The sequence below is a fragment of the Pecten maximus genome, chromosome 15 (assembly GCF_902652985.1).
Source record: "Pecten maximus chromosome 15, xPecMax1.1, whole genome shotgun sequence".
NCBI classification, from domain to species: domain Eukaryota; kingdom Metazoa; phylum Mollusca; class Bivalvia; order Pectinida; family Pectinidae; genus Pecten; species Pecten maximus.
This window is the reverse complement of record NC_047029.1, coordinates 13,275,267-13,291,061: the sequence shown is the minus strand read 5'-3', so window position 1 is coordinate 13,291,061 and position 15,795 is coordinate 13,275,267. Positions and strand designations below refer to the sequence as shown.

Below are 15,795 nucleotides of genomic sequence, written 5' to 3'. Positions count from 1 at the left end.
TCCATATGTCGTACCTAACTAGATGTCAAACTTAGTGCCACAAAAAAAAGTTAATTATCTAATTCTTGACCAGAGACGGCCGCATTTTCTCGCATCTTAACCAAATCTCGCCCCAAAACGCATCACTTACGAGAGCGACATCAACAGTTTGGTCCCCGGTTACAGTGATAAGGATTTAACGAACAGGTTTCATGAAATTGATTGTTTACTTTAACTACTTGCGCGAGGCGTGTTGAGCATTCGTTATTCCACCTAAATATTCGTAGTATATTTATTAGGAATAAATTAGCAATAGCAATGACAGTGAACGGCCTTTTATAAGCGTATATTCACTTCTTGGCCTCCTGTTTAAGGCCAATGAAATTAATTTCAGCGCATGCGCTCCTTGGTATCATCTTTTTATTGTTTTATCATACAATTTAAACTTCATATTAAGAATATATACACACAATGTACATGCATGTATAATTGTTCCAATGGCGAACTAGTGTGATGTATACATGTGTACAATCATGTTTAGAGCTGTCCCCCCGACTGGTGTTTACACTAATCATATTTGCCGGGGAACCATTGGTTGCTTTGTCCAAACACTACATGTGTGTGTAATAAGACGGACAGAATTTGATATCCAGTTGGATTATATAGAAGGCATAGCTGATGAATATGACGTATCATATGTTTAACGGAAACTCATCAGATCATCAGGTTTCTACTGATGATTTATATCAGATACCTGGATTTCATGAACCTTTTCGACTCGATAGAAATTTTGCTGGTGGAGGTTTACTATGCTAACAATCTTTTGAAAGTGAACCGCTGACTGGAACTGAATTTTCTGGCGATGAACTTATTTGGATTGATGTTATTCTAACAAATTCTTCCTTTATTTTTGGCACTGCTTATAGGAAAACAAAATCAGGAGGACAATTTAAACATAAAAAAGTCTAATAATCAGTGTTTCCCAATCTGTATTATCAATGGCTCTATTTATTCGATCAAAATATGCATGACTATTTTTCTTTTTTATTATTTGCTTTATAATATCGTTTCCATTAAACCGGTTCTACCTCGAGAACCACGTGACCATGGCCTGGATTAACAAGGTAGGTATACTATTTGTTTTTCAATGAATTTTGTCTATAAATTATTTTCTTTCATATCATATCTTATCCGTTTCCTTCAATTTTGAGTTACTCCTACGAACAGCTGTTAAGATGCAGTTCAATAAAACTGGTTTGCTCGGGTATGAATGATTTTAATATCATGTCTGCCTTTTCTTACATCCTTTGTAAAGTGTCGTTACCTTTTATTGTTTATGTATTTAAGTTTGTATTTGATAGAAATTGTATTTTAGTTAGCTTTGTATTTAATAAACATTATATTTTAGTTAGCTTTGTATTTGATAAACATTGTATTTTGGTTAGCTTTGTATTTGATAAACATTGTATTTTGGTTAGCTTTGTATTTGATAAATATTGTATTTTAGTTAGCTTTGTATTTGATAAATATTGTATTTTGGTTAGCGTTGAAGTTGATTAACATTGTATTTCTATTGGTTTTGTAGTGAATAAACATTGTATTTTTGTTAGTGATAAACAATCATGTTTTGGCTAGTTCTACAGTCGATAAAAAATGCATTTTTTCCTATTTCAAATTTTAAGCAGATTCAGTCACTTAAACATTTGTAAGCACAAGTTTAACATCTATGTCACAGTTTACGATGGAAAACTACCATGACTTATACAAAAACCTGTATTATCACCACGCATTAAATAACCTCCCTGACCCAAAACCTAATTAATCCTACATAAAATATTCCTATACTCTGCAAAATAAATGCAGATACACACAGTCACCGGTGTAGCATTTGAAATACAATATGTGTTCTACATATATATTTACATCTCTCACTTCTTCAGCTTAGTAAACTCTGACTGCAAATAAATTATCGTATACGCAGTGAAAAAAGGCTCAGCGGATTGATATGTGCGGGAATGGGTAAAAATAATTATGACGTCGTCATAACGGCTGCCGTAGTTACCAACGTCGCAACACACCCTGAATACTATTTTCTTCGTACTGTATTTCAACGATTTGTTTGATGTAGATATAAGTAAAGGATTGTACATAATTTGACTGCGTTTACGGTAGTATGCCCGCAGTTGGCAACGAACATTTCCTATGGTTAGCGCGTTAGCGTTCCATAGGATATGTTCGTTGCCAACTGCTGGTATACCACCCGTATACACAGTCAAATGAGGTACAATTCTTAAATATTGAATATAGTAAAACCGACACAGACACAATTTAGCGCTTTCGCTCCATCATGGGAGCTTCAGACTGCTTATATTATTTGCTTTCACCTGAAGAGCTTGCTCTGAAAGTAAGCAAAAGCGCTTGTGATTTTCTGGTTTGTGTTTTTATTTAATAATAATAACATATATATATAGCAAGAAAAAAGTTTGTGTCCATGTAGAGTTGATTTTTTTAGTTTTTTGATATATATATATATATATCCTATACACAATGCATTGTCCAGCAACATGGCACTTTAATCAATATCAGTTATCGATAACCCGCGTAAGGTTACAGTTCTGCAGTCGATAAAAAATTCATTTTTGGATAGTTCTACATTTGAAACATTCCAGTTTTGGATAGTTCTATATACATTCTTTTTGCTAGTTTTGCAGTTGACAAACATTCTTTTTTGGTCTGTTTGCAGTTGACAAATATATTCTGTTTTTGGATAGTTTTTTTTTGGCTAGTTCTAGATTCGACCAACACTGTTTTGACTAGCTCTGCAGTCGATAAACATTCTGTTTTGACTAGTTCCGAAGTCGATAAACATTCCATTTTGACTAGTTCCGAAGTCGATAAACATTCTGTTTTGACTAGCTCTGCAGTCGATAAACATTCACTTTTGGCTAGCCCTACAGTCGATAAACATTCTATTTTTGTTTTGGCTAGTTCTATATTTATTTGATAAACATTCTATTTTGACTAGCTCTGAAGTCGATAAACATTCTATTTTGACTAGCTCTGAAGTCGATAAACATTCTGTTTTGACTAGTTCTGAAGTCGATAAACATTCTGTTTTGACTAGCTCTACAGTCAATAAACATTCTGTTTTGACTAGTTCTGAAGTCGATAAACATTCTGTTTTGACTAGTTCTGCAGTCAATAAACATTCTGTTTTGACTAGTTCTGCAGTCAATAAACATTCTGTTTTGACTAGCTCTACAGTCAATAAACATTCTATTTTGACTAGTTCTGCAGTCAATAAACATTCTGTTTTGACTAGCTCTGCAGTCGATAAAAATTCTGTTTTGACTAGTTCTGCAGTCGATAAACATTCTATTTTGACTAGCTCTGAAGTCTGTAAACATTCTGTTTTGACTAGTTCTGTAGTCGATAAACATTCTATTTTGACTAGCTCTGAAGTCTGTAAACATTCTATTTTGACTAGTTCTGTAGTCGATAAACATTCTATTTTGACTAGCTCTGAAGTCGATAAACATTCTGTTTTGACTAGTTCTGCAGTCTGTAAACATTCTGTTTTGACTAGTTCTGTAGTCGATAAACATTCTGTTTTGACTAGTTCTGCAGTCTGTAAACAAACAAGCTGTTTTTATAGACACTTGAGGGCTTCCATAACTGTAACGTGTATATACTGCAGGTAACCGTTAAATGTGAATAGAACAGTCCCCGTCTGCATCGGCGATACGCAGGATGGATACAGACACATACATCAGCACAGTTTCGAACTTTATCGTTGGCGGTTACATCACATCGGCCATAATCATAGGGAATGAGCTTGGCCTGTTTGATGAGTTGAGGAAACTTAAAAATCCGGTCACCTCAACGGAGCTGGCCAAGGAATGTAAACTGAAGGAAAGGTATGGCATGATATATGTATGCACGAGTGTCGATTTAACTGTCATGGCATAGTATGTTTCTTATATTAGCATTTTTATTATGATAATTTATTGATGTAAACAAACATTGCCCCTTGTGTAGGTAATATGTCATCCTACATTGTTGTCCCATATGTAGGTAATATGTCATCCTACATTGTTGTCCCTTGTGTAGGTAATATATCATCCTACATTGTTGTCCCTTGTGTAGGTAATATATCATCCTACATTGTTGTCCCGTTGTGTAGGTAATATATCATCCTACATTGTTGTCCCGTTGTGTAGGTAATATATCATCCTACATTGTTGTCCCCCATGCGTAGGTAATATATCATCCTACATTGTTGTCCCCTTGTGTAGGTAATATATCATCCTACATTGTTGTCCCCCATGCGTAGGTAATATATCATCCTACATTGTTGTCCCTTGTGTAGGTAATATATCATCCTACATTTTTGTCCCCCTTGTGTAGGTAATATATCATCCTACATTGTTGTCCCCTTGTGTAGGTAATATATCATCCTATATTGTTGTCCCCCATGTCTAGGTAATATATCATCCTACATTGTTGTCCCCCTTGTGTAGGTAATATATCATCCTACATTGTTGTCCCCCTTGTGTAGGTAATATATCATCCTACATTGTTGTCCCTTGTGTAGGTAATATATCATCCTACATTGTTGTCCCCTTGTGTAGGTAATATATCATCCTACATTGTTGTCCCCCTTGTGTAGGTAATATATCATCCTACATTGTTGTCCCCTTGTGTAGGTAATATATCATCCTACATTGTTGTCCCCTTGTGTAGGTAATATATCATCCTACATTGTTGTCCCCTTGTGTAGGTAATATATCATCCTACATTGTTGTCCCCTTGTGTAGGTAATATATCATCCTACATTGTTGTCCCCTTGTGTAGGTAATATATCATCCTACATTGTTGTCCCCTTGTGTAGGTAATATATCATCCTACATTGTTGTCCCCTTGTGTAGGTAATATATCATCCTACATTGTTGTCCCCATGTGTAGGTAATATATCATCCTACATTGTTGTCCCTTGTGTAGGTAATATATCATCCTACATTGTTGTCCCCCTTGTGTAGGTAATATATCATCATACATTGTTGTCCCCTTGTGTAGGTAATATATCATCCTACATTGTTGTCCCCATGTGTAGGTAATATATCATCCTACATTGTTGTCCCCTTGTGTAGGTAATATATCATCCTACATTGTTGTCCCCCTTGTGTAGGTAATATATCATCCTACATTGTTGTCCCCTTGTGTAGGTAATATATCATCCTACATTTTTGTCCCCCTTGTGTAGGTAATATATCATCCTACATTGTTGTCCCCCTTGTGTAGGTAATATATCATCCTACATTGTTGTCCCCCTTGTGTAGGTAATATATCATCCTACATTGTTGTCTCCCTTGTGTAGGTAATATATCATCCTACATTGTTGTCCCCTTATGTAGGTAATATATCATCCTACATTGTTGTCCCCTTGTGTAGGTAATATATCATCCTACATTGTTGTCCCCTTATGTAGGTAATATATCATCCTACATTGTTGTCCCCTTGTGTAGGTAATATATCATCCTACATTGTTGTCCCTTATGTAGGTAATATATCATCCTACATTGTTGTCCCGATGTGTAGGTAATATATCATCCTACATTGTTGTCCCCTTGTGTAGGTAATATATCATCCTACATTGTTGTCCCCCATGTGTAGGTAATATATCATCCTACATTGTTGTCCCCATATGTAGGTAATATATCATCTTACATTGTTGTCCCCCTTGTGTAGGTAATATATCATCCTACATTGTTGTCCCCTTGTGTAGGTGATATATCATCCTACACTGTTGTCCCGTTGTGTAGGTAATATATCATCCTACATTGTTGTCCCGTTGTGTAGGTGATATATCATCCTACATTGTTGTCCCGCTTGTGTAGGTAATATACCGTCCTACATTGTTTTCCCCTTGTGTAGGTAATATATCATCCTACATTGTTGTCCCCATGTGTAGGTAATATATCATCCTACATTGTTATCCCCCATGTGTAGGTAATATATCATCCTACATTGTTGTCCCGTTGTGTAGGTAATATATCATCCTACATTGTTGTCCTCATGTGTAGGTAATATATCATCCTACATTGTTGTCCCCCATGTGTAGGTAATATATCATGCTACATTGTTGTCCCCTTGTGTAGGTAATATATCATCCTACATTGTTGTCCCCCATGTGTAGGTAATATATCATCCTACATTGTTGTCCCCCATGTGTAGGTAATATATCATCCTACATTGTTGTCCATTTGTGTAGGTAATATATCATCCTACATTGTTATCCCCCATGTGTAGGTAATATATCATCCTACATTGTTGTCCCTTGTGTAGGTAATATATCATCCTACATTGTTATCCCCCATGTGTAGGTAATATATCATCCTACATTGTTATCCCCATTGTGTAGGTAATATATCATCCTACATTGTTGTCCCCTTGTGTAGGTAATATATCATCCTACATTGTTGTCCCCTTGTGTAGGTAATATATCATCCTACATTGTTGTCCCCATTGTGTAGGTAATATATCATCCTACATTGTTGTCCCCTTGTGTAGGTAATATATCATCCTACATTGTTGTCCCCTTGTGTAGGTAATATATCATCCTACATTGTTGTCCCCTTGTGTAGGTAATATATCATCATACATTGTTGTCCCGTTGTGTAGGTAATATATCATCCTACATTGTTGTCCCCCTTGTGTAGGTAATATATCATCCTACATTGTTGTCCCCTTGTGTAGGTAATATATCATCCTATATTGTTGTCCCCCATGTCTAGGTAATATATCATCCTACATTGTTGTCCCCCTTGTGTAGGTAATATATCATCCTACATTGTTGTCCCCCTTGTGTAGGTAATATATCATCCTACATTGTTGTCCCCCATGTGTAGGTAATATATCATCCTACATTGTTGTCCCCCTTGTGTAGGTAATATATCATCCTACATTATTGTCCCCTTTTGTAGGTGATATATCATCCTACATTGTTGTCCCGTTGTGTAGGTAATATATCATCCTACATTGTTGTCCCGTTGTGTAGGTAATATATCATCCTACATTGTTGTCCCCCTTGTGTAGGTAATATATCATCCTACATTGTTGTCCCGTTGTGTAGGTAATATATCATCCTACATTGTTGTCCCGTTGTGTAGGTAATATATCATCCTACATTGTTGTCCCCCTTGTGTAGGTAATATATCATCCTACATTGTTGTCCCCCTTGTGTAGGTAATATATCATCCTACATTGTTGTCCCCATGTGTAGGTAATATATCATCCTACATTGTTGTCCCCCTTTTGTAGGTAATATATCATCCTACATTGTTGTCCCCCATGTCTAGGTAATAGATCATCCTACATTGTTGTCCCCCATGTGTAGGTAATATATCATCCTACATTGTTATCCCCCATGTGTAGGTAATATATCATCCTACATTGTTGTCCCCTTGTGTAGGTAATATATCATCCTACATTGTTGTCCCGTTGTGTAGGTAATATATCATCATACATTGTTGTCTCCCTTGTGTAGGTAATATATCATCCTACATTGTTGTCACTTTGTGTAGGTAATATATCATCCTACATTGTTGTCCCGTTGTGTAGGTAATATATCATCCTACATTGTTGTCCCCTTGTGTAGGTAATATATCATCCTACATTGTTGTCCCTTGGGATTGTGGTATTAATAACTACAGACGTGTTTGATTTGTTCTTTAGCCTTAATTTATTTCTGGTTTGATCGTTACCGTATTTCAGGGAAAGGGGAACACAAGCTCAATCCTTTTTAGCATGTGGTAGTTACCTGACACGTGGACAGGTGTATTTATATTGATACACTACCTTTCCATGTCTTGACTTTGTGCCAGAATTTGTGATGCGGAAATTTACGTGGTAATCGAATCGTTGTATTTACCTGGAATACGATATATCCGCTACGTCACTAAGACTTCATTGTGCTGGGTGTTTATATGTATCATATATTGTTGACAATTCGATATAATTCTAGTGTCTAAATAAGTGTTGATTTCCCGGGACATTTTACATGTTTAACTTCAAAATAACGAGATTTAATGAGAGGTCATATTCATACAATGCAAACGCACGTTTTGCACGTCCTTCGGCTGCCCTTGTTCATGGTGACGCTTATGATTTTCATGTGTCCGGCGACTTGTTTTTCTATCCATGTACGTCAACACTTTTCTCTAACGATTTTATCATTTTAAATGTTAAAGACGTGGAGCGTCTTGATGTCTAATAATTCCTAAATTATAAAACAAATCGTTTATCACAATAAATATAACAGTCCGATTGTCAATAGCAAACTTATAAAAAAGGAAGCACTTTAAAATCAAACTCTTCAAAAAAAAAAAAAAAAAAAAAAAGATTTAAGGAGCATCGTTGGCAAAATCTGCCGTTTTGTATATATTTATCATATTGCTTAATAAAAGCAAAGAAATGAATCACCAATGTGCTTTTGTTTATTATTAATTCACTCATTGGATGCCCCCTGAAATAATCAGATTGTAATGACGGTAATTTTTGGTGTCTGTGCTTGTGCAATAAATACCTACGTGGCGAGATACTAAAACCAACGATATTTACATAAACCATGAATATATTTCCTTTTATCACTGACCTGCAATTATTGATGTCGATTTCAATTGTTGTAATGTATCTCCCTTATGTCAGTAATGATTGTCCCTGGCCTGAGAGAAATGGCTGTATAATATTGTTTTTTTAGTTCACCTTCAACGTCTCAATTGAATTATTGCTATGATCTTTCGTCGCCCGCTGTGCATCCGTCAACAACTGTTATTTTTCTACTCTTCGACAGAAATCATGAACATATTTTAATAAATTTTGTAGAACCCGACTACGGTCAAAGATTCATCGAAAGTGTAAAAATGTATCCTTCGCTCCTATTCGGGTGAACTTTACGAAATTTTATTTAGCCAAAATTTATCTTCTGTTCCCTTTCAGTTAAAAAAAAAAAGAAAGGGGGGGGGGGGGGGGGGGGGGGGGGGGGCGATTTTTCAATAATTGTTGATATTGGATCCGGATATGCAAAAATAAATAATCTTCATGGATTGAAAATATATTATTTTGTAGTTATGTACGGGAGTGGCTGGGATGTATAGTCTGACTAGTGATGTATACCGTGTAATTACCTCCCTTTGTAGTTATGTACGGGAGTGGCTGGGATGTATAGTCTGACTAGTGATGTATACCGTGTAATTACCTCCCTTTGTATGTATGTACGGGAGTGGCTGGGATGTATAGTCTGACTAGTGATGTATACCGTGTAATTACCTCCCTTTGTAGGTATGTACGGGAGTGGCTGGGATGTATGGTCTGACTAGTGATGTATACCGTGTAATGACCTCCCTTTGTAGGTATGTACGGTAGTGACTGGGATGTATGGTCTGACTAGTGATGTATACCGTGTAATTACCTCCCTTTGTATGTATGTACGGGAGTGGCTGGGATGTATGGTCTGACTAGTGATGTATACCGTGTAATTACCTCCCTTTGTAGGTTTGTACGGGAGTGGCTGGGATGTATGACCTGACTAGTGATGTATACCGTGTAATTACCTCCCTTTGTAGTTATGTCCGGGAGTGGCTGGGATGTATGACCTGACTAGTGATGTATGACCTGTAATTACCTTCCTTTGTAGGTATGAATCACTAGTGATTTATAATGTATGATTACTTCCCTTTGTAGTTATGTCCGGGAGTGACTGGGATGTATAGTACGACTAGTGATGCATATCGTGTAATTACCTCCCTTTGTAGGTATGTCCGAGAGTGGCTGGGATGTATAGTACGACTAGTGATGTATATCGTGTAATTACCTCCCTTTGTAGGTATGTCCGAGAGTGGCTTGGCTGTATGGTCTCAACCAAGATCGTGTCACTGGATGCTCAGGACCGTTACTTTATCCCCGAATTACTCAAGCCAGCACTTAAGAAAGCGTTGGAATTTGCATTTTTCTCCCCGGTTGTGGGTGTTTTGACGGATAAAGTGATTGAATGCTACAAAGAGGATGGACCTCAAGGTAGGAGGTAGAGACTATTGCTCGACCACCATGTCAGTATATAAAACTTATCTAACAATGGTATTTCGCAAATTCTAATTGTACTGCATGGGACTAATATACTTACCATAAGGTCAAGGCCTAAAGTGCGCGAAAAACAGCTTCTTCAAAGTTTCCTGAAAATGACATGAAAACCATCTGTAACAATATCTTATCCAAAATAGTAGTTAAGGTGACCATGTTTTGTGGCATTTGTGCATAAGTACTGAAAGTGTGTACTCTTGTATGTAAACACACCGCACCTCAATCAGCTGAAGTCATGGTATCTAAGAAGAGGTAGAGAGGTAAAGTGGCCATTATAGGTATCGACCGGTAGTACTGTCTTTCAGTACACACAATCAATAAAGTTTTTAACACAAAGATGTGTCATCTTAACTACTATTTTGAATAATATACTACAACTTTACTAGGACATTTTGTATGTGCACTCCAGAATGGTTTAGCTGATGCCCATGTTATTTTCAGGAATTGAAGAAGCTGTTTTAGACTTGACCCAGTGACAAGTATCAACAATCAATTTTAATTGATTCATTTTTCTCTTACATTGAACATTTTTTTCTATGTATATAAATATTCCCAAAACATTATTTAGAGAATTACTATTGTTACTATTACTATTGTGATATACTATTGTTAAGTATCCTCATTTACTGACATGATCACAGGTCACCATTCCAAAGAGAGCCTTTAAGGACGAATGGTATCATTTGGACAATAGTTCCATACACCATTGTATGAAAACATTGCTTATACGTATGAATTGTTGATTTTTTGTGTGTACAAACCAAATATAAATGATACCTCTCTTGTCACAAAAAGTAAAAACAGCCATTTCATCAATGATTTCATTATCAAAATATGTTTCAAATCATACGATTTTGTTTGTTTGTTTGTTTGTTTCATATATTCAATTACTGTAAACACAAATATTTTAGCGGTAATTTTTGTTTGATTGTTTGTTTTGTTTGATTTTTTTTTGTTTTTGCTTGTTTTTGCGCTAAATTATGATTGTGCTAATTGTAATTTATCTGCATTAGTTTCTATAGCAATCATTTTTTAGAGTGCTAATTCACCATTCCGTTGATCTGTTTTAATTTTGATTTACGCTATAATTTGAGTGCGTCAAACTTAGCACGTTTACAGTATCATTATCAAATTTGAAGTATACTTCCCAATCACGTATATTTAAGGTTTCGGCTATGAAGGGCTGCCAACAAAAGTAATCGAAGCCGTTGAAAACAAAACATCTGACCCTGATACGGCAGTTGATGAGCTTATTAAACATCTGCCAAAGACTTTAGGTATGATTTTTTTATGACTTTTTCGCTTCCTAATGTTATCTTTCACCTTTCATGTAACCGTCAATGCTAATTTGTCAGCCTAGAATAAAGTAACTTTTGTCTCAAATCATAACAAGAGAAATGTAATGTATACTGACAGTTTTCAACTAGATCGAATTGTGATATAGCTATAGAAATAAGAAAGGGGTCTTCAAAGGCGACACAAAGTACAGATGTTGATAATAAATAGACGCTTCACTGCAGACAGTGTATATAACGTATACCAACAAATAAATATATAATAACTGCTCTCTAAAATGATCACTTGTAAGATCAAAAGTTACCAAATACATAGACAGAATATGATTGAATTACTTCTGGATACAATTACACATAATCATTTGTTTATTTTAAATCTAAAAGATAAAGTAAGAAAATCAAACGATGGAGACGAGATAGCGTAAAGTAGGTAACTTTTGGCAGTGTTAAAAAATATAATCTATTGTTTTCAAACAATCATAATTACACTTTATTTGAGGTGTATCATCTTTCAGACGCAAACAGACACATTTTATGACATTAAATACCAAAATTCTGCGTGTTTAATTTTAGAGCCGAATGCCGTCATACTTGATTTAGGATGTGGCGGGGGAATTATAACCAGGGCGCTTCAAAGACGTCTTCCAAAGGCAGTTATCACTGCGACAGACTACAACCAAGATGCAATAACCAAAGCTGAAAAACAATCCAAGATCGCTGGGGTGAAGTATGTAAAAGAAGACGCCACTAAGCTGCCCGCCGACTGGAAACATAAGTTTGACTGGGTGATCCTCTATGACGTTCTTCACGATCTGCCTGAACCTGATAAAGTTATGAAAGAGATTCGTCGCGTCCTGAAAGACGACGGATTCGCGTCCATCGTTGACCCAGATTTACACAGTTCCCACGCAAGTAACATCGGGGATGTAGGCATAGCCGGAGTAGGGTACGCCGTCAGTGCACTGATTTGTCTCCCTTGCAGTTTATCGGTAGAGGGAGCAGCTGGTCACGGTATGGGCTGGGGAACCGAAAACAAAGAAGAGTTTCTGATAAAGTCTGGCTGGAAAGTGGTGAAGAAGAGTAAAATCCAAAAGAGTAAATTTGCCTTGAACTTCACCTGTGTCAAGGTATAAGCAGGGAACAAGCACATGTTTAAAACCCTTCTTGTTCAGTTCATTCCTGAAACGAAGAGTCGCCTCTTGCTCCACCACCAAAGGTTAAGACATTTTTGATGGACATGTGTGTTGTTAGGGTCCAGAGTACACACCTCTATGAAGATAATGCCATATGAAAAAGGAAACATAATTTTTCTTTCATATAGCACGGCACTTACATCTCACGAGACATTTGTCAGGCATGTGGTGTTGGAACCGCCTTGGGCTACTTGGGTTTTCAGGATCAAATGCGACGTAGCTGAAATACGTTATTGATAAACAGGACTTATTCAATCGAAATGTATACAAATATTATACAAATTAAACTTTGATTGTAACTCTTTAACCGTTTCTATAATTCAATCAGAAGGACTAAATTGGAAGTAATATTAGCTGTATGTCTAGTGGAATGACCTCATTTTATTCGCGGTACCAGTTAACTCTCTGATCTACATACCTGTTACAATTAAAGAATATATTGTAAGCACTTTCAATATAATTTCCACATTGACAAAGTTGGAAATAAAATCAAATTAGTATGAAATAAGTTGTCATTTGGGGTACTTGATCTGCTTCTTATTCTGGTATGCAACATCTAAGTGGTCCTCTCAGCAATCAAATACTAACACGGAAGATTTACGTCATTAAACTTATGAAAACTGTCTTTAAATACTGAGACTGACATGCTGTCTTATGTTAGGTTATAAGTTATTCCAAAGTAGCATAGTAAAAGGGAAAAAGAAGTGTTCTTAAGATGAAATCGTAATCCAGGTAAACAGTAATTGTAAGCATTTCGGATGTAATATCGTAAGTTTTTGAGAAACTAAAGGAGGAAGTAAAGCTGTAAGATAGTTCGGCGTTAGATTAGAGTAAATTTTGTAGAAAAGTTGTAATTTTCTCCTTTTCCTTCTATTTGCTAGTAGTTCTAGTCCACTCTCAGAATACAATGATGCATTACTTGTATGAAAGGATAGTAATTACACGAATAGTCTCTAGCTAGAGTTCTTCACAGCAATAAAGGAAGAATGTACGATATGTACATTTTGTCTAGTGTTCGCCCGTCTAACCACACAAACTTCAGTATTCGTAAAACACCTTCTTTAACACGATTTTACAAATATTTTCAATATGGCAATTCCATTTATAATTTTCACATTCTCCCAGGTACTTATGATTCTCTACAAAGTCAACATTTACATTATTAAACTTAATTTCAATAACATTGTACATAGTCAAGCTGAAAGTTGGAAAAAAGTAATATGCATTTGTCTTAGCCGGATTAAAGTATACTAACTACTTATCTTCCCATTGTTTGATTTTACGTAGATCAATGTTTATCCAAGTTCAGTAAAGAGGTGTCGTCTGCAAATAATTTACATCGACTTTCAATGTCATCAGCTGTCATTTACATAAATTAAAGAGGGCCTAATACAGAGCCTTGAGGAAGTCGGAAACTCATGCGTTAGTAGATTTAACTGAAGATTGAGTATTTGCAACGAAGACTTGCTGCTGTTTTTAACCTACATAATTATCTAACCAATTTAACAATTTTCCCGAAATACCGTAGTTTGCCAGTTTCACTTTCGGCCCTTGTGACACACACGATCGAACACTTTTGATATATCACAGAAAAATAAGTAACACTGGAAGGACATTTCTCAAAATTAATGTGTAAGCTCCTCTTGGTCGCTAGTTGTATTCATTCAATTTTGTATGAGAAAACAAACTGGCCAACAAGCAGGCATCTTGGATTTCGAGCAGCGTCCCAGAGATTCGTTTCTGGAACACAGTAGTCATGTAGGGCAGAATTCATTTGGATTACTTATGTATACATATACATATAAGAACTAAAACAGAAAAAAGAAACAAAAACAAAAAGGTCACTTTTGTCACAAGATTGATTCTTCACTAAATCCTTCTCGCACCATATGAGCGACACAGAGGAAAGTGTCATGATATAAACTCATCATTTAATAATATACAAAGTTCGAGGAAATCAATAGCTTTGTTGATGACAAACAGTTAAACGGCATATAGTAAATACTTTCCAACATCCCCGACCTGTAGAAAGCAAACCTCCAAATCAGTGACATTCATGGCCATCTCGTGGCGTATTTTCCTTTTCACCTTCTTAGTTAGACAATTGCAACGTAACACTTAACCTTTACCACTACGAAGAAGTCAATGTTGCTGGTTTTTAATTTACTGAATAAAGTACTAACATTAACATTTTGTAGTATTTTTTATAGTAAACGGTAAAGTCTATATCTTTATACCAGCTTATATGTTAACCTGAAGGTTGTAAGGTATATTAATTTTGAGTATATTTACATCTAGTTAACTCGGGTGTCTATAATACCAATAAAAATAATGAAACTATGTGGTGTTGTTTCATTCATTGCAATTTATTAAAACTAAGTGATAAAATACTATGTTGACCTTGAATTTCGAACATCTTAGGGAAATGTACTATAATCAAATTGCACCGCCGTACAGAGAGACAGCAAAGAGGTATGACCTGACTCGACCTTAATTTGACCTTTTTGCGTCGGCTTTAGATGCGTCAATTCGATTAAGTTTTTCTAATATCAACAATATCATGAACCACTAAAATACTGTGTGTACAATTCTAGCAGGAGCGGGGAAAGAATATGCCTGCTAAATATCACTGCATGTTGTAAGAGGTGACTAATCGTGAGACCCCCTGCAGGGTTAGGGGGTTTTCTCCTTTGTCTTCTATTCAGGAGATACTGGAAAGCCTAAGTATGGTACAAGCTGTTTCCCAATGTATGATGGTCATAGAAGGCGATTAAAAGTTGGACCCCTGAAGAATAGGAAATTTCCTTTCGTGTCTTATCTGTGGATATTGAAGGGACCAAAATAGATCTTTTGTATGGTGGTTGATTTAGGTCAAGTCTCAATGTCACATTGTCGCTCTTCGCATGGCGCAATGTCGCTCTTCGCTTGGTATATTGTCGTTCTTTCAAATGCAAACAGCGACAATGACACAAAGTACCCCGCCAACGCCGCAGAAATATCTTGCAAATGGGACAGGGCGACTCATTTTTATGCCGCATTATCGAGTATTTTGTCACATGCCGTGTTAATTTTGTCGTATGGCGCGTTGGCTCTGTTCACATGGCGATATGTGTGTTGAGTACATACATCAATTTCGAAAAGTTTAAATTCTGTCTATAATCAATCTAAAACAGGTATAAAAATAGTAAGTT

At 36.1% G+C, this 15,795-nt stretch overlaps 1 protein-coding gene across 2 annotated transcripts; it reads left to right on the top strand.

Moving 5' to 3' along the window:
* The first annotated feature begins 3,665 nt into the window (after positions 1–3,665).
* On the top strand, positions 3,666–14,944 carry LOC117343628. Of its 2 annotated transcripts, none has more exons than XM_033906068.1 (4): positions 3,666–3,896; positions 9,863–10,053; positions 11,283–11,393; positions 11,985–14,944. In XM_033906068.1, exons 1-4 carry the CDS (start codon positions 3,730–3,732, stop codon positions 12,542–12,544), a joined length of 1,029 nt encoding a protein of 342 aa, XP_033761959.1. In that variant the 5' UTR covers positions 3,666–3,729; the 3' UTR covers positions 12,545–14,944. The 2 variants fall into 2 exon arrangements, with proteins under 2 accessions (XP_033761959.1, XP_033761960.1); XM_033906069.1 differs by having other exon boundaries at positions 3,737–3,896; positions 9,792–10,053.
* The last annotated feature ends 851 nt before the right edge of the window (positions 14,945–15,795 follow it).

Bases quoted from the DNA above. Each gene is read 5' to 3' on its own strand.
- LOC117343628 (XM_033906068.1), top strand. From the start codon at position 3,730: ATGGATACAGACACATACATCAGCACAGTTTCGAACTTTATCGTTGGC. The intron at 10,054-11,282 runs GTAGGAGGTAGA...CGTATATTTAAG, and splicing joins CAAAGAGGATGGACCTCAAG to GTTTCGGCTATGAAGGGCTG. The intron at 11,394-11,984 runs GTATGATTTTTT...GTTTAATTTTAG, and splicing joins ACATCTGCCAAAGACTTTAG to AGCCGAATGCCGTCATACTT.